Source organism: Halichoerus grypus, chromosome 5 (genome assembly GCF_964656455.1).
Source record: "Halichoerus grypus chromosome 5, mHalGry1.hap1.1, whole genome shotgun sequence".
Classification (NCBI taxonomy): Eukaryota; Metazoa; Chordata; class Mammalia; order Carnivora; family Phocidae; genus Halichoerus; species Halichoerus grypus.
This window is the reverse complement of record NC_135716.1, coordinates 19544100-19559685: the sequence shown is the minus strand read 5'-3', so window position 1 is coordinate 19559685 and position 15586 is coordinate 19544100. Positions and strand designations below refer to the sequence as shown.

Sequence of the window (15586 nt, the reverse complement as noted above, 5' to 3'; positions counted from 1 at the left end):
GAGTGCTAAGCTCACTCTGATTCATGTGAACGAACACAACTGAGATGAGCCAGAAGCTCCCCACCTGCTAGATGGACAACTTGTAACATTAATATGACAGATAACTAGTGACCATCCGTGTTGTATTGAGGACATTTTCTATGGTGGTGGTACATGGTCTGATGAAAAAGGCACGTTGGACCAAACCTTTAGAAGACTTGGCATCCAGTACTGACTGTGGAGTAACCACTGATACATTCACTTGTCTCTCTGAACCTCAATTTCTTTTCTAAAAAATGAGGACAGTAATGGTACCCCCAAGAACGTTGAAAGAACCAGAATGTGCCAATGTACTGAAAAGCCCTTTTTAGAACCATTGGTAAAATAGTGTTAACTCTTTTTAAAAAAATCTTCAGTGATGTAGCTGAAGCCAATCTTGGAAGTGAGCTTTTGGTTTGGAAATCTGCACTTAACCTCATGAGTGACTTAAGTGAAAAATTGTTCTGTGACCACAGTTTTCCTTCAGATGTCTTGGTTAATGAATGGCCTAGCTAGGTATTTTGCTAGTGGCATAGAAAAAATAATTTGAAGCCACTAAATGAATCTGACCAGTTGTGGTGAAAATCATTGTGAGATTTTCTGAGTGCATATTAAAATAATGTGAGTAAAAATAGTACATGCTCTCCTTTCATTCAGCTTCGCCTCCTGCATTGGATAAATAGCAAGGAAGACAGGCAAATCTGATACCTAAATATCTGTAATCCACTTTCCCAGTGTGGCAGTGCACCAGGGTGGGAGGAGAGACCAAGTTTAACTGAGCCGTCATGGTTTATTTTTCTAGTGCCTTGCTGGAGGTATGAATTATATGAAAAGAGGAATTCCTTTTTAACAACACAATTCAGTGTAGTCCACATTCATTGATGTGCTTCATGCCAAAAACTGAGCCGGACAAAGGAGATAAAAAGAGAAAATGCAAATTTCTTTTCTCTCAGTGAGTTCAGTCAAATCAGGGAGATAGAAATGGAAACAAATCATAATAGTCCAGTGTTATGAATATAGCAAACCATGTACAAATGCAGAGGCAGTAAAGAGGGGCAGATAATGAGTCCCGTCTGAGGACTATTGGAAAAGCTATGGAGTTGTGAAGTGTGACCTGGGTTTTGAAGGATGAATAGGAGTTTGCCTGGCAGAAAAAGGCTGCTTCTGTCAATTCTCTCTTTTCTGTTTTCATTAAGTATGTTGGTGAACACTTTTATCCATGAATACATTGTAAATATTTCTATTTAAGCCATAATTAGGTCATTAATTTGAATGCTATTAGAACAAAAAGAATAACATGGTATAAAAGGAAGACTTTTAATTTGGTAATTTCATGTCATTCTCACCAAAGTAACACCTCCCCCTCCACACAAGTACTCTTTATATCATTATGTTTATTTATTTATTTATTTATTTTTTTTAAAGATTTTATTTATTTGACAGAGAGAGAGATAGCGAGAGCAGGAACACAAGCAGGGGGGAGTGGGAGAGGGAGAAGCAGGGTTCCCGCCGAGCAGGGAGCCCAATGTGGGACTCGATCCCGGGACTCCGGGATCATGACCTGAGCCGAAGGCAGACGCTTAACGACTGAGCCACCCAGGCGCCCTCATTATGTTTATTTTTATAAAGCATTTTTAAAAATCTGAACTTACGTTGTTTTGCTAGAGTGTGTTTCTTCTTACTAAGAATTTAAGCAGCTGGAAGGCAAGAACTTTGTTGTGTTCCTGATTGCCCAGAACAGTGCCTGGCATATAGTAAATATTAAATACATAATAAATAAATAAATAAATAAATAAATAACATCCAGAAAATTAGTCTCATAATATCAAATTGATAAACAAGTTTAGAGTAGACTGGTTTATACTAATTCAGGGTGGTTGTATTTTTTTTTTCATGATCCACTGAAAAGCTTTTATTAAAAACCCTGGGGCGGTAGGTGGTTGGGGAGAGTTCAGTTCTGTTGCTTGATTCTGGAGGAATTGGCCTGGAGCACAGCCCCTGTGGACAGGTAGGGGTGCTTGAATTAACGTGTATTTTCAACACAAAATTCTTTCAGGATGTCAGTAGCACAGTGAAATTGGTATAAAATGACTGTTAAAGAGATGCTTTTCACATGGGCTATTTAAGTACTAAGTGCATTACATTTGGAAGGGAAAAAGTTTTAGACAATTGGAAATGCTTGCAAATGGCATATACTAGCTCTGGCGGTCACAGCAGGGGCCAGTTCTGTGGGACACCACTTCATATGGAGACTTTTTCCTCTGCTTTCTAAATCTGTATGATGTAGAGTGCGTTACAGAAGTCTATATAGCCCATGGGGCGCATGAGTGGCTCAGTTGGTTAAGCCTTTGATTCTTGATTTCGGCTCAGGTCATGATCTCAGGGTCCTGAGATCGAGCCCCACATTGGGCTCCACGCTCAGCAGGGAGTCTGCTTGAAATTCCCTCTCCCTCTGCCTCTCCCCCCACTTGTGCTCTCTCTCTCAAGTAAATAAATAAAACCTTTTATTTTTTTTTAAAGAAGTCTATACAGCCCTGTGGCTAAAAGCTTAGGTTTTTTTTTTTTTTTTAATTTTTATTTATTTATTTTTTTAGAGAGAGAGAGAAAGCATAGAGAGGAGCGGCAGAAGGAGAGGGAGAGAGAGAGAATCTCAAGCAGACTCCCCGTTGAGCACAGAGCCTGACGTAGGGCTCAATCTCCCGAGACCATGAGATCATGACCTGAGCTGAAGCCATGGGGTCAGTCCCTTAACGACTGAGCTACTCAGGAATCCCCCAAAGCTTAGATTTTAAAGACATGATACTGGGGTCCAAACCTCAGGTTTGCCACCTCTTCACTGTGTCACCCCTTGGGCAAACCACTCAACCCGTGTGTATCATCCTTTTCGGCCAGAAGTGGGACCAATAAAAATGGTACCTGCGTCATAGAGCTGTTGTGAGGACTCAATCCATAGATGAGCATAGAGGGCTTAACGTTGAATGTCAAGATGTACGTAACTTTCAGAGAGGGAGATGTTGATTTCTCCTGGGCCTCCTTGTCCTGCTCCTGCAGAGGGTGGAGTATCTACTGCGAGCCGTTCCTTCTGATGTCATCTGTGACCTCAGTGTTACACTTGTGATCTAACCTGTAGATTGGGTGCTTTCCTTTGATTGCCATCAGCTACGTAGCTTTTTTTTTCTTTTTACACTCCCTGCATTTTCAGAATTGCATTTTAGAGAGAGTCCATGTTAAGCCAAGAACTGAATTAAAACACAGTTCAAGAAATCATTTTCCCTGCACCTTTGCTTTAACGTTAAATACAACATGGAGGGCCAAAGGGATTTATTTTATTATAATAATTAATTACAGAATACTGTTTTAACAATGAAAGGATATGTACCTCTCCCATTTGTTTGTTTATATTTTACCAATAAACTCTTTATAACTTGATTTTAAGAATTCACAGTCCTATTTGACTGTTAGGCTGACTTGATAACTAGGATTTCATGGGTTTTTGTGGGGGGGTAGTTCTTTTTATTTAATCTTTTTATTTAAAGCCAATTTAATTAACATATACTGTATTATTAGTTTCAAAGGTAGAATTTAGTGATTCATCAGTTGCATATCATACCCAGTGCTCATTACATCAAGTGCCCTCCTTAATGCCCATCACTCAATTACCCCATTCCCCCAATCCACCTCCCCTCCAGCAACCCTCAGTTTGTTTCCTATAGTTAAGAGTCTCCGATGGTTTGCTTCCCTCTCTATTTTCATCTTGTTTTATTTTTCCTCCCCTTCCCCTGTGTTAATCTGTTTTGTTTCTTAAATTCCACGTATGGATGAAATTGTATAATGCTTGTCTTTCTCTGATTGATTTATTTTGCTCAGCATAATACCCTCTAGTTTCATCCACATCATTGCAAATGACAAGATTTCATTTTTTTGTTGGCTGAGTAGTATTCCATTGTATACATATACCACATCTTCTTTATCCATTCATCTGTGGATGGACACCTGGGCTCTTCCCATCGTTTGGCTCTTGTGGACATGTACCTGTCCCTTTTAAATGCATTTTAAAATGACATTTGGCTACAGAGTTTTACATGACATTTATCTGGGCTCCCAGGTGTGTCTGGTTTTCCACCATTTGATTCCTTAGCACATTTTAAGATGCTTAATATTTTTTTTTCTGACTGGTCTCTCTCCTGTGGAATGCTGACATGGATAACATATTTTCCAGGGGAAGGAGATAGCATTTGTCATCAGTGCTGAATCTGGGCTCTTATTTTTAATAAGATTTGAATATACGCAAAAGTTCTTATTTTTAAAAAAGATTTAATTTATTTATTTGAGAGAGAGACAGAGATAGTGACAGAGAACAGGAGCAGGGAGCCCAATGTGGGACTCTGATCCCAGGACCCTGAGATCATGAACTGAGCCGAAGGCAGACACTGACTGAGCCACCCAGGCACCCTGAATATATTCAAAATCTAATAAAATTTGAATATATATTTTAAAAGATTCACTAGAGCAGCTGGAGTCATGTTTGAGATGTGTGATTATTGAACTTGAACCTGGCAACTTTAAAACTACCTCTTGCCCCAAGTGCTTGAACATTGGTCTGCCTCGGGCACAAACACACTGGGCAGGGTACGCCCGGCGCAAACTCTATACACAGTTCGTTCCGCCTACATTAAATCTTAGTGGAGTTGGACATGCTGCATTTGTGCCCGCTACAGTGGGAGATAGCCCTTAGTATCATGGTGCTTGGACAGATCTTAGAGCTAATAATCAGGGTTTAGGGCATTTAAAAAAAATACTGTTTCCACAGTTCCCAAGTGTGTGTGCACTAATCTTGAAGCAAAATCATACTTTGAAATGCAAAATCAGGGGCGCCTGGGTGGCTCAGCCGCTAAGCGTCTGCCTTCGGCTCAGGTCATGATCCCAGGGTCCTGGGATCGAGCCCCGTGTCCGGCTCCCTGCTTGGCAGGAAGCGTGCTTCTCCCTCTCCCACTCCCCCTGCTTGTGTTCCCTCTCTCGCTGTATCTCTCTCTGAGTCAAATAAATAAATAAAATCTTTTAAAGAAATGCAAAAGCAATGATAATATTTTGACTTCCGAAATCCAACAACATCTTAAAAACTGCATCTTTCTGCTGATACAACAGATACCGGTCTTTAGTTAGAAAACAGGGCATACAGAGGCCTTGATTACAAATCAAGTATGTGGAATTGTACCTTGTCTTTAAGGTTTGGTGTTTAAATTGTATGATATAAACACTGAAATTATTTTTCTAGTCAATATTTTCTGCATTCCATGTAGGATTATTTTTGATTAGTCACTTAATCTGTTATTTTTTAATGGTATAATAATCATTCAAACCCCTCTCTCCCCCAGAAAAGCTAAGACTTTGCCTACAACCCACATATCACCAGAGGGCTACTGCCACCCCAATTCCTTGGTCCTTCTCACCCAAGACAATCACTGTCTTGGACTCTTTTCTTCATCACCCAACAACACCCCCCCCACTCCTAAACATAGATCTACGGTGTCCATATATATTTTTAAGAAGGGAATATTTTTATATTAATTATTTTTACCTTTATAAAAAGATGTCATGCTAATAGCAATATTTTGGGATTCATATTTCCCTCCACCAAATATTGCTACCTACCAAATAGCGGTATGTAGCTAAGATTCATCCAGATTGCTGCATTTCAGTGTAGCTCACCTATTTTTGCTCTCACATAAAATAATCAGTTTTCCTAGTCCTCTTCGAAATAAGCAGGGAGAAATTGCTCCCTTTCTAAGAGCCTATCTACAATGCACTCAAATAATTTATTACAAAGTGAAACAGTACCCCCCAGTAGTTTTGGAAAAGAAAGAAAAGGACTCTCCATCTGAAGTAAGTTTCCCCATAAAAACTGAGAGAGAGAGATTCTTAAAGCTTCAAAAGACTTCAGTTTTCCCTGATTATTTCCAAAAACCAAATTAATTTTTATCCCATGACTTCTTGCAATAATTCTGTTTTAGAATACTTCAGTGTAGTGGCTTTGTATTTGATTAATATTAAAGAAGGAAGATTTGGTGCCCAAAAATGTAATATATAAACTTTAGATTTATTGAGCTGTACTGTTAGCTTCCATAATGAGTACCTGATTATTTCATTGGTAAGTACATTTTTTCCCTTCTGGTAAAAGGATCTAAGTATTCCATGCGTATTTATGTCTGGGGAAAAAAAAGATTTTTTTAGAATAAATGTGACCTGGTAGGTTCAGGGGCATCTATTGAATTGCCCAGTCCAACTGTAGTAGGTTGATTATTTTTGCCCTGGGGGAAGATATTCATAAACACTTCTGTGTTTTGGTTTTCATTACATAAACTGTATTGTATTTCCAATATTGTTTTATTGTTATTTTAATGTTAGAAAACAAATGAGATAGGGACTAGCTGGGCAATTTCAAGAAGTTGACATGGACACAAAGAAAACACTCGCACTCTATTCATGATCACCAGTCCTAATATGAACTTTGAGCAAAGTTAAGTAGCCCATTTGGAAACACAAACTAGAGTATGAAGCAATGCTACTAAACGTACTAACCATACTGCAAAACTCTAAAGGTTCTAATACACTAAGAATATTTTAGTGTCTTGGCTCTGGAGGACAGACACCTAGTCAAGCACAAACCCAGCCTTATCAGACAGTGTCTTCCTTTGTTGCAAAGATCATTCCGGCTGAGACTTTTTCTATGGGTAAAGCTTAGGGTAGTTTTACTCTGGCTTCTGGGCATCTTTTCTAGCTCCTTATTCTAAAACCTAATTGAGCCATTTAAAAAATCAATTACTAAATGATTTTTAGGGACAAAACCTTATTGTCACATGGATACAATATGCGTAAGAATTTAAATATGGGGAAACTCCCGGGCCCTTTTCCAATTTTCTTCTTCCACAAACCCTTCCTACTTTAGCAAAGATCTGTATATTTTTCTTTTCTTTTTTTTTAAATTTTTATTTACATTCAATTAGCCAACCTATAGTACATCATTGGTTTCGGATGTAGAGTCAGTAATTCATCAGTTGCATGTAACACCCAGTGCTCATCACATCACACTGTGTACCTTTCTTAGATTAAATGCACGGCTGTGATTTTTCCTGGGATTCAGGAAGCCCCTATTTCGTTTCTATCACTTCCGCCAACATAGGCTTATCAGAACAGGAGAGCCGCCTCTCTGCCTTCTGGCCATCGTCCCATCTCTGCTGACTCCCTCACACTGGTGGCTAAGACCTTTCCTGGAAAGAATCTACAGGCTAAAACCCAAAGCTGGATGATTTTTCGCAGACACTACTCTAAAATACACAGAAGGCTTGAGTTGCCAGAACGGTGTGAACCTGCCAGTGTTTTGCTAACTATTTCCAGAACACTCACTGCTGCTAGCTGTTACCATATTTTTTTCCTAGTAAGAATGCATTTAAGGGAAAGGTTGTAAAAACGCAGTTGCTTTAGTAGGAACTTTCTTGTATAATTAGCACTAAGTTATCGGAAAGATATAAAATAGAATCACTTTTAAAAAAAAAAATGATCGCAGCAGCGATATAGATCATTTTCTGGGTTGCGCTTTGCAGAAGTGAAGTTTTTCTGTGAAACTCCAGCCATTGCTGATATTGTGATCCTGGTTGATGGTTCATGGAGTATTGGAAGATTCAACTTCAGACTGGTTCGGCTTTTCTTGGAGAACCTGGTGACAGCCTTCAACGTGGACTCAGAAAAGACACGAATTGGTACATGTTCTGTTATTAGCGGAAGTCAGCTGTCAGTGTAAATATGCTGGGAAGCTTCATAAGAGATTTCAAAAACTTTAGAGAGCAGCTTTTAGAATTATGGGATCAGCTGTGGTGATATTTCTAGGAGCACAAGTTTGGATCAATAAATATCTTTTCCTACTAATTTACACTGAATGATGCTGTCATTCAATTAATTATTGAACACATTTTAATTTTCTAAAAAGTCAAAATCTTCTGTGCCTTAAAATAGTAACTTTTAAAGTTGCAACTGGTTTAAGAATTTTTCAGGTAGAAGTTTTCTTTTTATTTAAAAGAAACAGCTGAATCCAGTGGAATTTTGAACTAAGAAAATTGGAAATTGGAAATAGATTTAGAGTACAAAATAATCTTTGCCAAGTTAATTCCAGCTAAGATCAAAAAAAAGTTATAAATCTTTGAGCAGTATATCCCACTTTATCATATAGAGTCTCATAGTTTCACTTTTATATAGCCATTAAGGAAAATCATTCCTTTGAGGATAAAAATGAACCAGTAAATCTAGACCTTTTATTTACAAATATAATCAGATTTGTTTTTTAAATACCAAGTACCTAATTAGGTGCTACTTCTAAATGGCTAGAAAATATGTACTTTCCTCCTGCTCCAAGATATGTCCAAACTAATTCCTTAAATTGATGCCAAGAATTCTTTTTGAAAATACACAGTGAAGCAGAGAAAGAATTGTTATAAAGATCAGGCCCTTTATTACTCTGGTTTCAAAAACAGTGCACTACATCTTTGAGTAACCCATCATTTCTGGGTGGGCTGTCTTATCTTTTTTTACCAGGTCTTGCACAGTATAGCGGCGACCCCCGAATAGAATGGCACTTGAATGCCTTCAGCACAAAAGATGAGGTCATCGAAGCGGTCCGAAATCTACCCTATAAGGGAGGAAATACACTAACAGGTATGTTTCATTCAGTTTGTGTTTTTAGCAACGTATCTTGCCAAAGATTCATTTCATTTCTTCATTCTGCCACTTTGTAAGACTTGGCATAGTATTTTTAAACCAAACTAAAATCTGAAATTCTTAGATGGCTCTTTTCTCAAACTCAGCCTTAAGAACTAAAACCCAGATGTGCCATTCCTTTGGCTACCTGAATGTAATGTCCCCAGAAGGGCGTGGTTGGGCCAGAAGGAGATGGAGCAATGCCGAGGCTGACAGTCTTAGGGGGGCTGGCCGTCTTAGCTTTTGCCAGTTCATTTTCCTTCCTCTTTTCACTTGGGTTCTCCTCTAGCCACCCCATCATTTATTTTTTTTAATTAATTAATAATTTTTTTAAAAGATTATATTTATTTATTTTAGAGAGAGTGAGCTCGAGTCGGGGGAGGGGCAGAGAGAGATGCCAAGCAGACTCTGCACTGAGAGTGGAGCCTGACATGGGGCTTGATCCTGGGACCCTGAGATCATGACCTGAGCCGAAATTAAGAGTTGGACACTCATCAACGGAGCCATCCAGGCACCCCTAGCCACCCCATCTTTATTTATTTATTTATTTATTTATTTATTTATTTATTTTATTTGAGAGAGAGAGAATGAGAGAGAGAGCACATGAGAGGGGGGAGGGTCAGAGGGAGAAGCAGACTCCCTGCCGAGCAGGGAGCCCGATGCGGGACTCGATCCTGGGACTCCAGGATCATGACCTGAGCCGAAGGCAGTCGCTTAACCAACTGAGCCACCCAGGCGCCCGCCACCCCATCTTTAAATGGAAACAAATTTCTACCTTATTTATTTTCAAGGAAGGTATTTTCTTTGCCCTTATTCTGCAATCAGTAGTTATCATAAAAATATTTATGGGTCTTTGGCTCACCAGTATTTTTGGTAAACAAGGAATGTAAGAATATTTAGATTATAATTATTCCAACCACAAAGGATTGTCACAGGTTTTAACCTTAGTACCTGCTCTTTACTTCTGTAAGTGCACAGTACAGATGCTCATTTTAAATAGTAGCGATGCTATCATTGACTTTTAAGTAAACCATTGAAATCTTGGTAATTGCTTTGCCACTTTGAGGCATAATCTTTTTGTTAATGCAACAAAAAACTTCATTAAACTCAAATCTTATAACAATATTGCAGCATTTCTTATCTTTTTCTGGATAAAAAGTGTTATGCTCAAAAGGCAGGAATTCGGTGATCATTTTGGATCTGCTTCCACTATCCCTAAAAAAAGAGACCGAGAGAATTTTTGGTCCTTTAGACCATCATAAACAAATTTTTGATAATATTTGGGACTGTTGCTTCTGTGTGGGTATTCTTGCTTCATCCTAAATTATAAAGGTTTACATTTTCTTGTACACAGATCTGTCAACATTGATTGGCCATGAATTTAATGTTCTTTGTAAATGCTAGTTTCTGAAATGATGGACTATTCAGTTATTCATATTACCTCTATTCTGATAGATTTTAGGTTTTCATCAGATCTGTCAAGAAAAAAAGGTCATTATAAAAATGAAGATGAAAATTCATATCTAATAAAAAAACTTTTTTTAATTTTATTTTATCATGTTATATAAGTCACCATACAATACATCATTAATTTTTGATGTAGTGATCCAAGATTCATTGTTTTTGTATAACACCCAGTGCTCCATGCAGTACGTGCCCTCCTTAATACCCGTCACCGGGCTAACCCATCCCCCCACCCACCCCTCCCCTCTAAATCCCTCAGTTTGTTTCTCAGAGTCCGTAGTCTCTCATGGTTCGTCTCCCCCTCTGATTTCCCCCGCCTTCATTTTTCTCTTCCTTCTCCTAATGTCCTCCATGCTATTCCTTATGTTCCACAAATAAGGGAAACCATATGATAATTGACTTTCTCTGCTTGACTTATTTCACTTAGCATAATTTCCTCCAGTCCCATCCATGTTGATGTAAAAGTTGGGTATTCATCCTTTCTGATGGCTGGGTAATATTCCATTGTATATATGGACCACATCTTCTTTATCCATTCATCTGTTGAAGGGCATCTCGGCTCTTTCCACAGTTTGGCTATTGCGGACATTGCTGCTATGAACATTGGGGTGCATGTGGCCCTTCTTTTCACTACATCTGTGTCTTTGGGGTAAATACCCAGGAGTGCAATTGCTGGGTCATAGGGTAGCTCTGTTTTTAATTTTCTGAGGCACCTCCACACTGTTTTCTGAAGTGGCTGTACCAACTTAATTCCTACCAACAGCGTAAGAGGGTTCCCCTTTCTCCACAACCTCACCAACATTTTTGTTTCTTGCCTTGTCAATTTTTGCCATTCTAACTGGTGTAAGGTGGTATCTCAGTGTGGTTTTGATTTGAATTTCCCTGATGGCTAATGATGATGAACATTTTTTCATGTGTCTGTTAGCCATTTGTATGTCTTCTTTGGAGAAGTGTCTGTTCATGTCTTCTGCCCATTTTTTGACTTGATAATTTGGTTTTTGGGTGATGAGTTTGAGAAGTTCTTTATAGATCTTTGATACCAGCCCTTTATCTGTAGTGTCATTTGCAAATATCTTCTCCCATTCTGTGGGTTGCCTCCTTGTTTTGTTGACTGTTTCCTTTGCTGTGCAGAAACTTTTTATCTTGATGAAGTCCCAAAAGTTCATTTTTGCTTTTGTTTCACTAGCCTTTGGAGATGTATTTTGAAAGAAGTTGCTGTGGCCGATGTCAAAGAGGTTACTGCCTATGTTCTTCTCTAGGATTTTGATGGATTCCTGTCTCACGTTGAGGTCTTTCATCCATTTTGAGTTTATCTTTGTGTGTGGTGTTAGAGAATGGTGGAGTTTCATTCTTCTGCATGTGGCTGTCCGATTTTCCCAGCACCATTTATTGAAGAGACTGTCTTTTTTCCATTGCATATTTTTTCCTGCTTTGTCGAAGATTATTTGACCATAGAGTTGAGGATCCATATGTGGGCTCTCTATTCTGTTCCATTGGTCTATATGTCTGTTTTTGTGCCAGGACCATGCTGTCTTGGTGATCACTGCTTTGTAATATAGCTTGAAATCGGCAATGTGATGCCCCCAGCTTTGTTTTTCTTTTTCAACATTTCCTTGGCAATTCGGGGTCTTTTCTGATTCCATACAAATTTTAGGATTGTTTGTTCCAGCACTTTGAAAAATGTCATTGGAATTTTGATCGGGATGGCACTGAAGGTATAGATTGCTCTGGGTAGCATAGACATTTTAACAATGTTTATTCTTCTGATCCATGAGCATGGAATGTTTTTCCATCTTTTTGTGTCTTCTTCGATTTCTTTCATGAGTGTTCTGTAGTTCCTAGAGTATAGATCCTTTACCTCTTTGGGTAGGTTTATTCTGAGGTATCTTACGGTTTTTGGTGCTATTGTAAATGGAATCGTTTCTCTAATTTCTCTTTCTATAGTTGCATTGTTAGTGTATAAGAAAGCAACTGATTTCTGTGCATTGATTTTGTATCCTGCCACATTACTGAATTGTTGTATGAGTTCTAGTAATTTGGGGGTGGAGCCTTTTGGATTTTCCACATAAAGTATCATGTCATCTGCAAAAAGAGAGAGTTTGACTTCTTCTTTGGCAATTTGAATACATTTTATTTCTTTTTGTTGTCTGATTGCTATTGCTAGGACTTCTAGTACTATGTTGAATAATAGTGGTGAGAGTGGGCATCCTTGACATGTTCCTGATCTTAAGGGAAAGGCTCTCAGCTTTTCCCCATTGAGGATGATATTCACTGTGGGGTTTTCATAGATGGACTTTATGAACTTGAGAAATGTTCCTTCTGTCCCTATACTCTGAAGAGTTTTAATCAGGAAAGGATGCTGTATTTTGTCAAATGCTTTTTCTGCATCAATTGAGAGGACCGTATGGTTCTTCTCTCTCCTCTTATTAACGTGTTCTATCACATTGATTGATTTGCGAATGTTGAACCACCCTTGCATCCCAGGGATAAATCCCACTTGGTCGTGGTGGATGATCCTTTTAATGTATTGTTGGATCCTATTAGCTAGGATTTTGGAATCCATATTCATCAGGGATATTGGTCTGAAATTTTCCTTTTTGATGGGGTCTTTGCCTGGTTTGGGGAATAAAGTAATGTTGGCCTCATAGAATGAGTCTGGAAGCTTTCTGTTTCTATCTTTTGAAACAGCTTCAGGAGAATAGGTATTATTTCTTCTTTGAATGGTTGGTAGAATTCCCCAGGGAATCCATCAGGCCCTGGACTCTTGTTTTTTGGGAGGATTTTGATCACTTCTTCAATCTCGTTACTGGTTATTGGCCTATTCAGGTTGTCAATTTCTTCCTGTTTCAGTCTTGGGAGTTTATAGGTTTCCAGGAAGGCATCCATTTCATCCAGGTTGCTCAGCTTATTGGCATATAGTTGTTGATAATAATTTCTAATAATTGTTTCTATTTCCTTGGTGTTAGTCGTGATCTCTCCCCTTTCATTCATAATTTTATTAATTTGGGTCCTTTCTCTTTTCTTTTGGGTAAGTCTGGGTAGTAGTTTATTGATCTTATTGATTCTTTCAAAGAACCAGCTTCTAGAGTCATTGATCTGATCTACTGTGTTTCTGGTTTCTAACTCATTGATCTCTGCTCTAATCTTTTTTTTTTTTTTTTAGATTTTTGTTTGTTTGTTTGTTTGTTTTTAAAGATTTTATTTATTCATTTGAGACACAGAGATACAGAGAGAGAGAGCATGAGCAGGGAGAGAGGCAGAGGGAGAAGGAGAAGCAGGCTCCCTGCTGAGCCAGGAGCCCAATGTGGGGCTCGATCCCAGGACCCTGGAATCGTGACCTGAGCCGAAGGCAGATGCTTAACCATCTGAGCCACCCAGGCACCCCTCTAATCTTAATTAATAAAAAAAATTTAGGTCAATAAGTTACTCATATTTTGGTTTAATTTTGCAGAATTGGAAGACTTTTTATTAGAGGTGATTGGTTTGTGTTTATTTTTTCTTGTTTTCTCCCAGGTCTTGCTTTGAACTACATTTTTGAAAATAGCTTTAAACCAGAAGCAGGAGCAAGGACTGGAGTGTCCAAAATTGGCATTTTAATCACAGATGGAAAGTCCCAAGATGATATTATTCCACCATCTAGAAACCTCCGTGAATCTGGTGTAGAACTCTTCGCCATAGGTATGTGTTATCATGGTCCTATTTCAGTAATGGGCACAGACACACAACCACTTAAAACAATATGTAATTGTACATGCAAAGGGCACTTCACTGAAAGCCAGGAGACCTGGACTGTTTCTAGTCCTGACTCTAGTTGTAGCCAGTCTTGTGACCTGAGCCCAACTTCATTACATTTAAGATGGAAGTGGTGGTTACTTTCATATACCCTATAGTGTGAGGATCTCTGGATGAGATGCCATCCATAAAATGTGAAAAGCGTAAAGTAGCATGCAAAGATTAGGTACATGCTTGTTAGCTTTTAATTAGTGAAGACTTTCTCTCTCTCTCTCTTTTTTTTTGTAAAGATGTATTTATTTATTTGAGAGAGAGAGAGAGAGGAGAGAGGGGGGAGGGGCAGAGGGAGAGGGAGAGAGAATCTCAGACTCTCCGCTGAGCACAGAGTCCGACTTGGGGCTTGATCTCACAACCCTGAGATCATGACCCTGAGATCATGACCTGAGCTGAAACCAAGAGTCGGATGCATAACCACTGAGCCACCCAGGCACCAGGACTTTCTCTTTAGTATCACTTTATAGCAATCTCTTCTCCGGTAGTATAGGGAGAAACCAGTTCATCGTTTCCAAGGAATTCAGGTCCTGCAACTATTTAGAAAGCCTAAAGTTCTAGATATGCAGTATTATTTCTTTGAGATGAACTCTTTATAAGGTACTGTTCTTGTGGAAAAGGATACATGTGGCACACATTCCAAATAACTGCAAAACATTTAGATGATGCAACTTTGCTCTCGATTAAAATATTTACAGTTTCTTTGGCAGCAGGAAAGTCTTTTACTTAGTAGAGACCAACCAAAACAAAACAGAACAAAACAAAGCAAAATCCCCAAACAAGAAACAAGTCATCTGACCCCTTCCTAGATTTTCTACTGGAAATGTGATTTATAGAGTGTTCCATTCAAGAAGTTTGTGCTTACATGCTCTGTGCCAGGCATTGTGGTGGGTGCTGGGCCACAGAGATAAGGAAGGCAAAATCCTTGCAGAACAAATTCCTTCCAAGTCCTGATGACCTTTTCTTCTCTTTTCCAAGCTGTTTGCAACAAACTATTTAGTTTGGAAAGGTAAGAGAGAGATAGTAGAGATTTGGGGCTATCTTCCTTAAAATATACTTTCTGTTGTTTTTATTGGAGTTAGAGGGTTTTTTTTCATAGAATATTCTTATATATGAATACAAACTTGCTGGTTTTACTTAAAAGCCATCAAAAGCATTATTGATATTAAGTTCATTGTCTCTTCATGTACTCGGTGCTTTTTGTTCCTGTGGACACAGATCCAACTGTACATTTTAGAAGCTTTTGTTGAAGTCTATCAGGCAAGAAACATCAGAGAAATTTATCTAATTTTTATTTTTTATTTTACCATCCTTTTGTCCAAGAGAGGAAATCTTTTTATACAATAAACTAATGGGATTAATATATGTGTTTAATTTCCATTCTGTGGTCTTGTTCATAATGAATGGGTAAGTTTTTAAACAAAACTTTAAGTGAACTCACAGATGTAATTTGGACTTTTTCTCTGGAAATTACCTGGAAATCATTAGTATCTATTATCTTATAATCCCCTAAAGCACATAGTTCAGAGACAACTAACACTGTGTCACTCAATATGTCGAGGGTAGAAGATAA

General features: G+C 38.5%; 1 protein-coding gene across 4 annotated transcripts in view; it reads left to right on the top strand.

Annotated features, from left to right (window-relative positions):
* Nucleotides 1–15586, top strand: part of COL14A1 (collagen type XIV alpha 1 chain) — a 210344-nt gene that overhangs the window by 47832 nt on the left and 146926 nt on the right. For all 4 annotated transcript variants that reach the window (XM_078072060.1, XM_078072058.1, XM_078072057.1 and 1 more), the window contains exons 6-8: nt 7620–7775; nt 8605–8724; nt 13744–13908. In XM_078072060.1, the coding sequence (XP_077928186.1) occupies nt 7620–7775; nt 8605–8724; nt 13744–13908 (441 nt within the window). The remainder of the gene's footprint in view (nt 1–7619; nt 7776–8604; nt 8725–13743; nt 13909–15586) is intronic.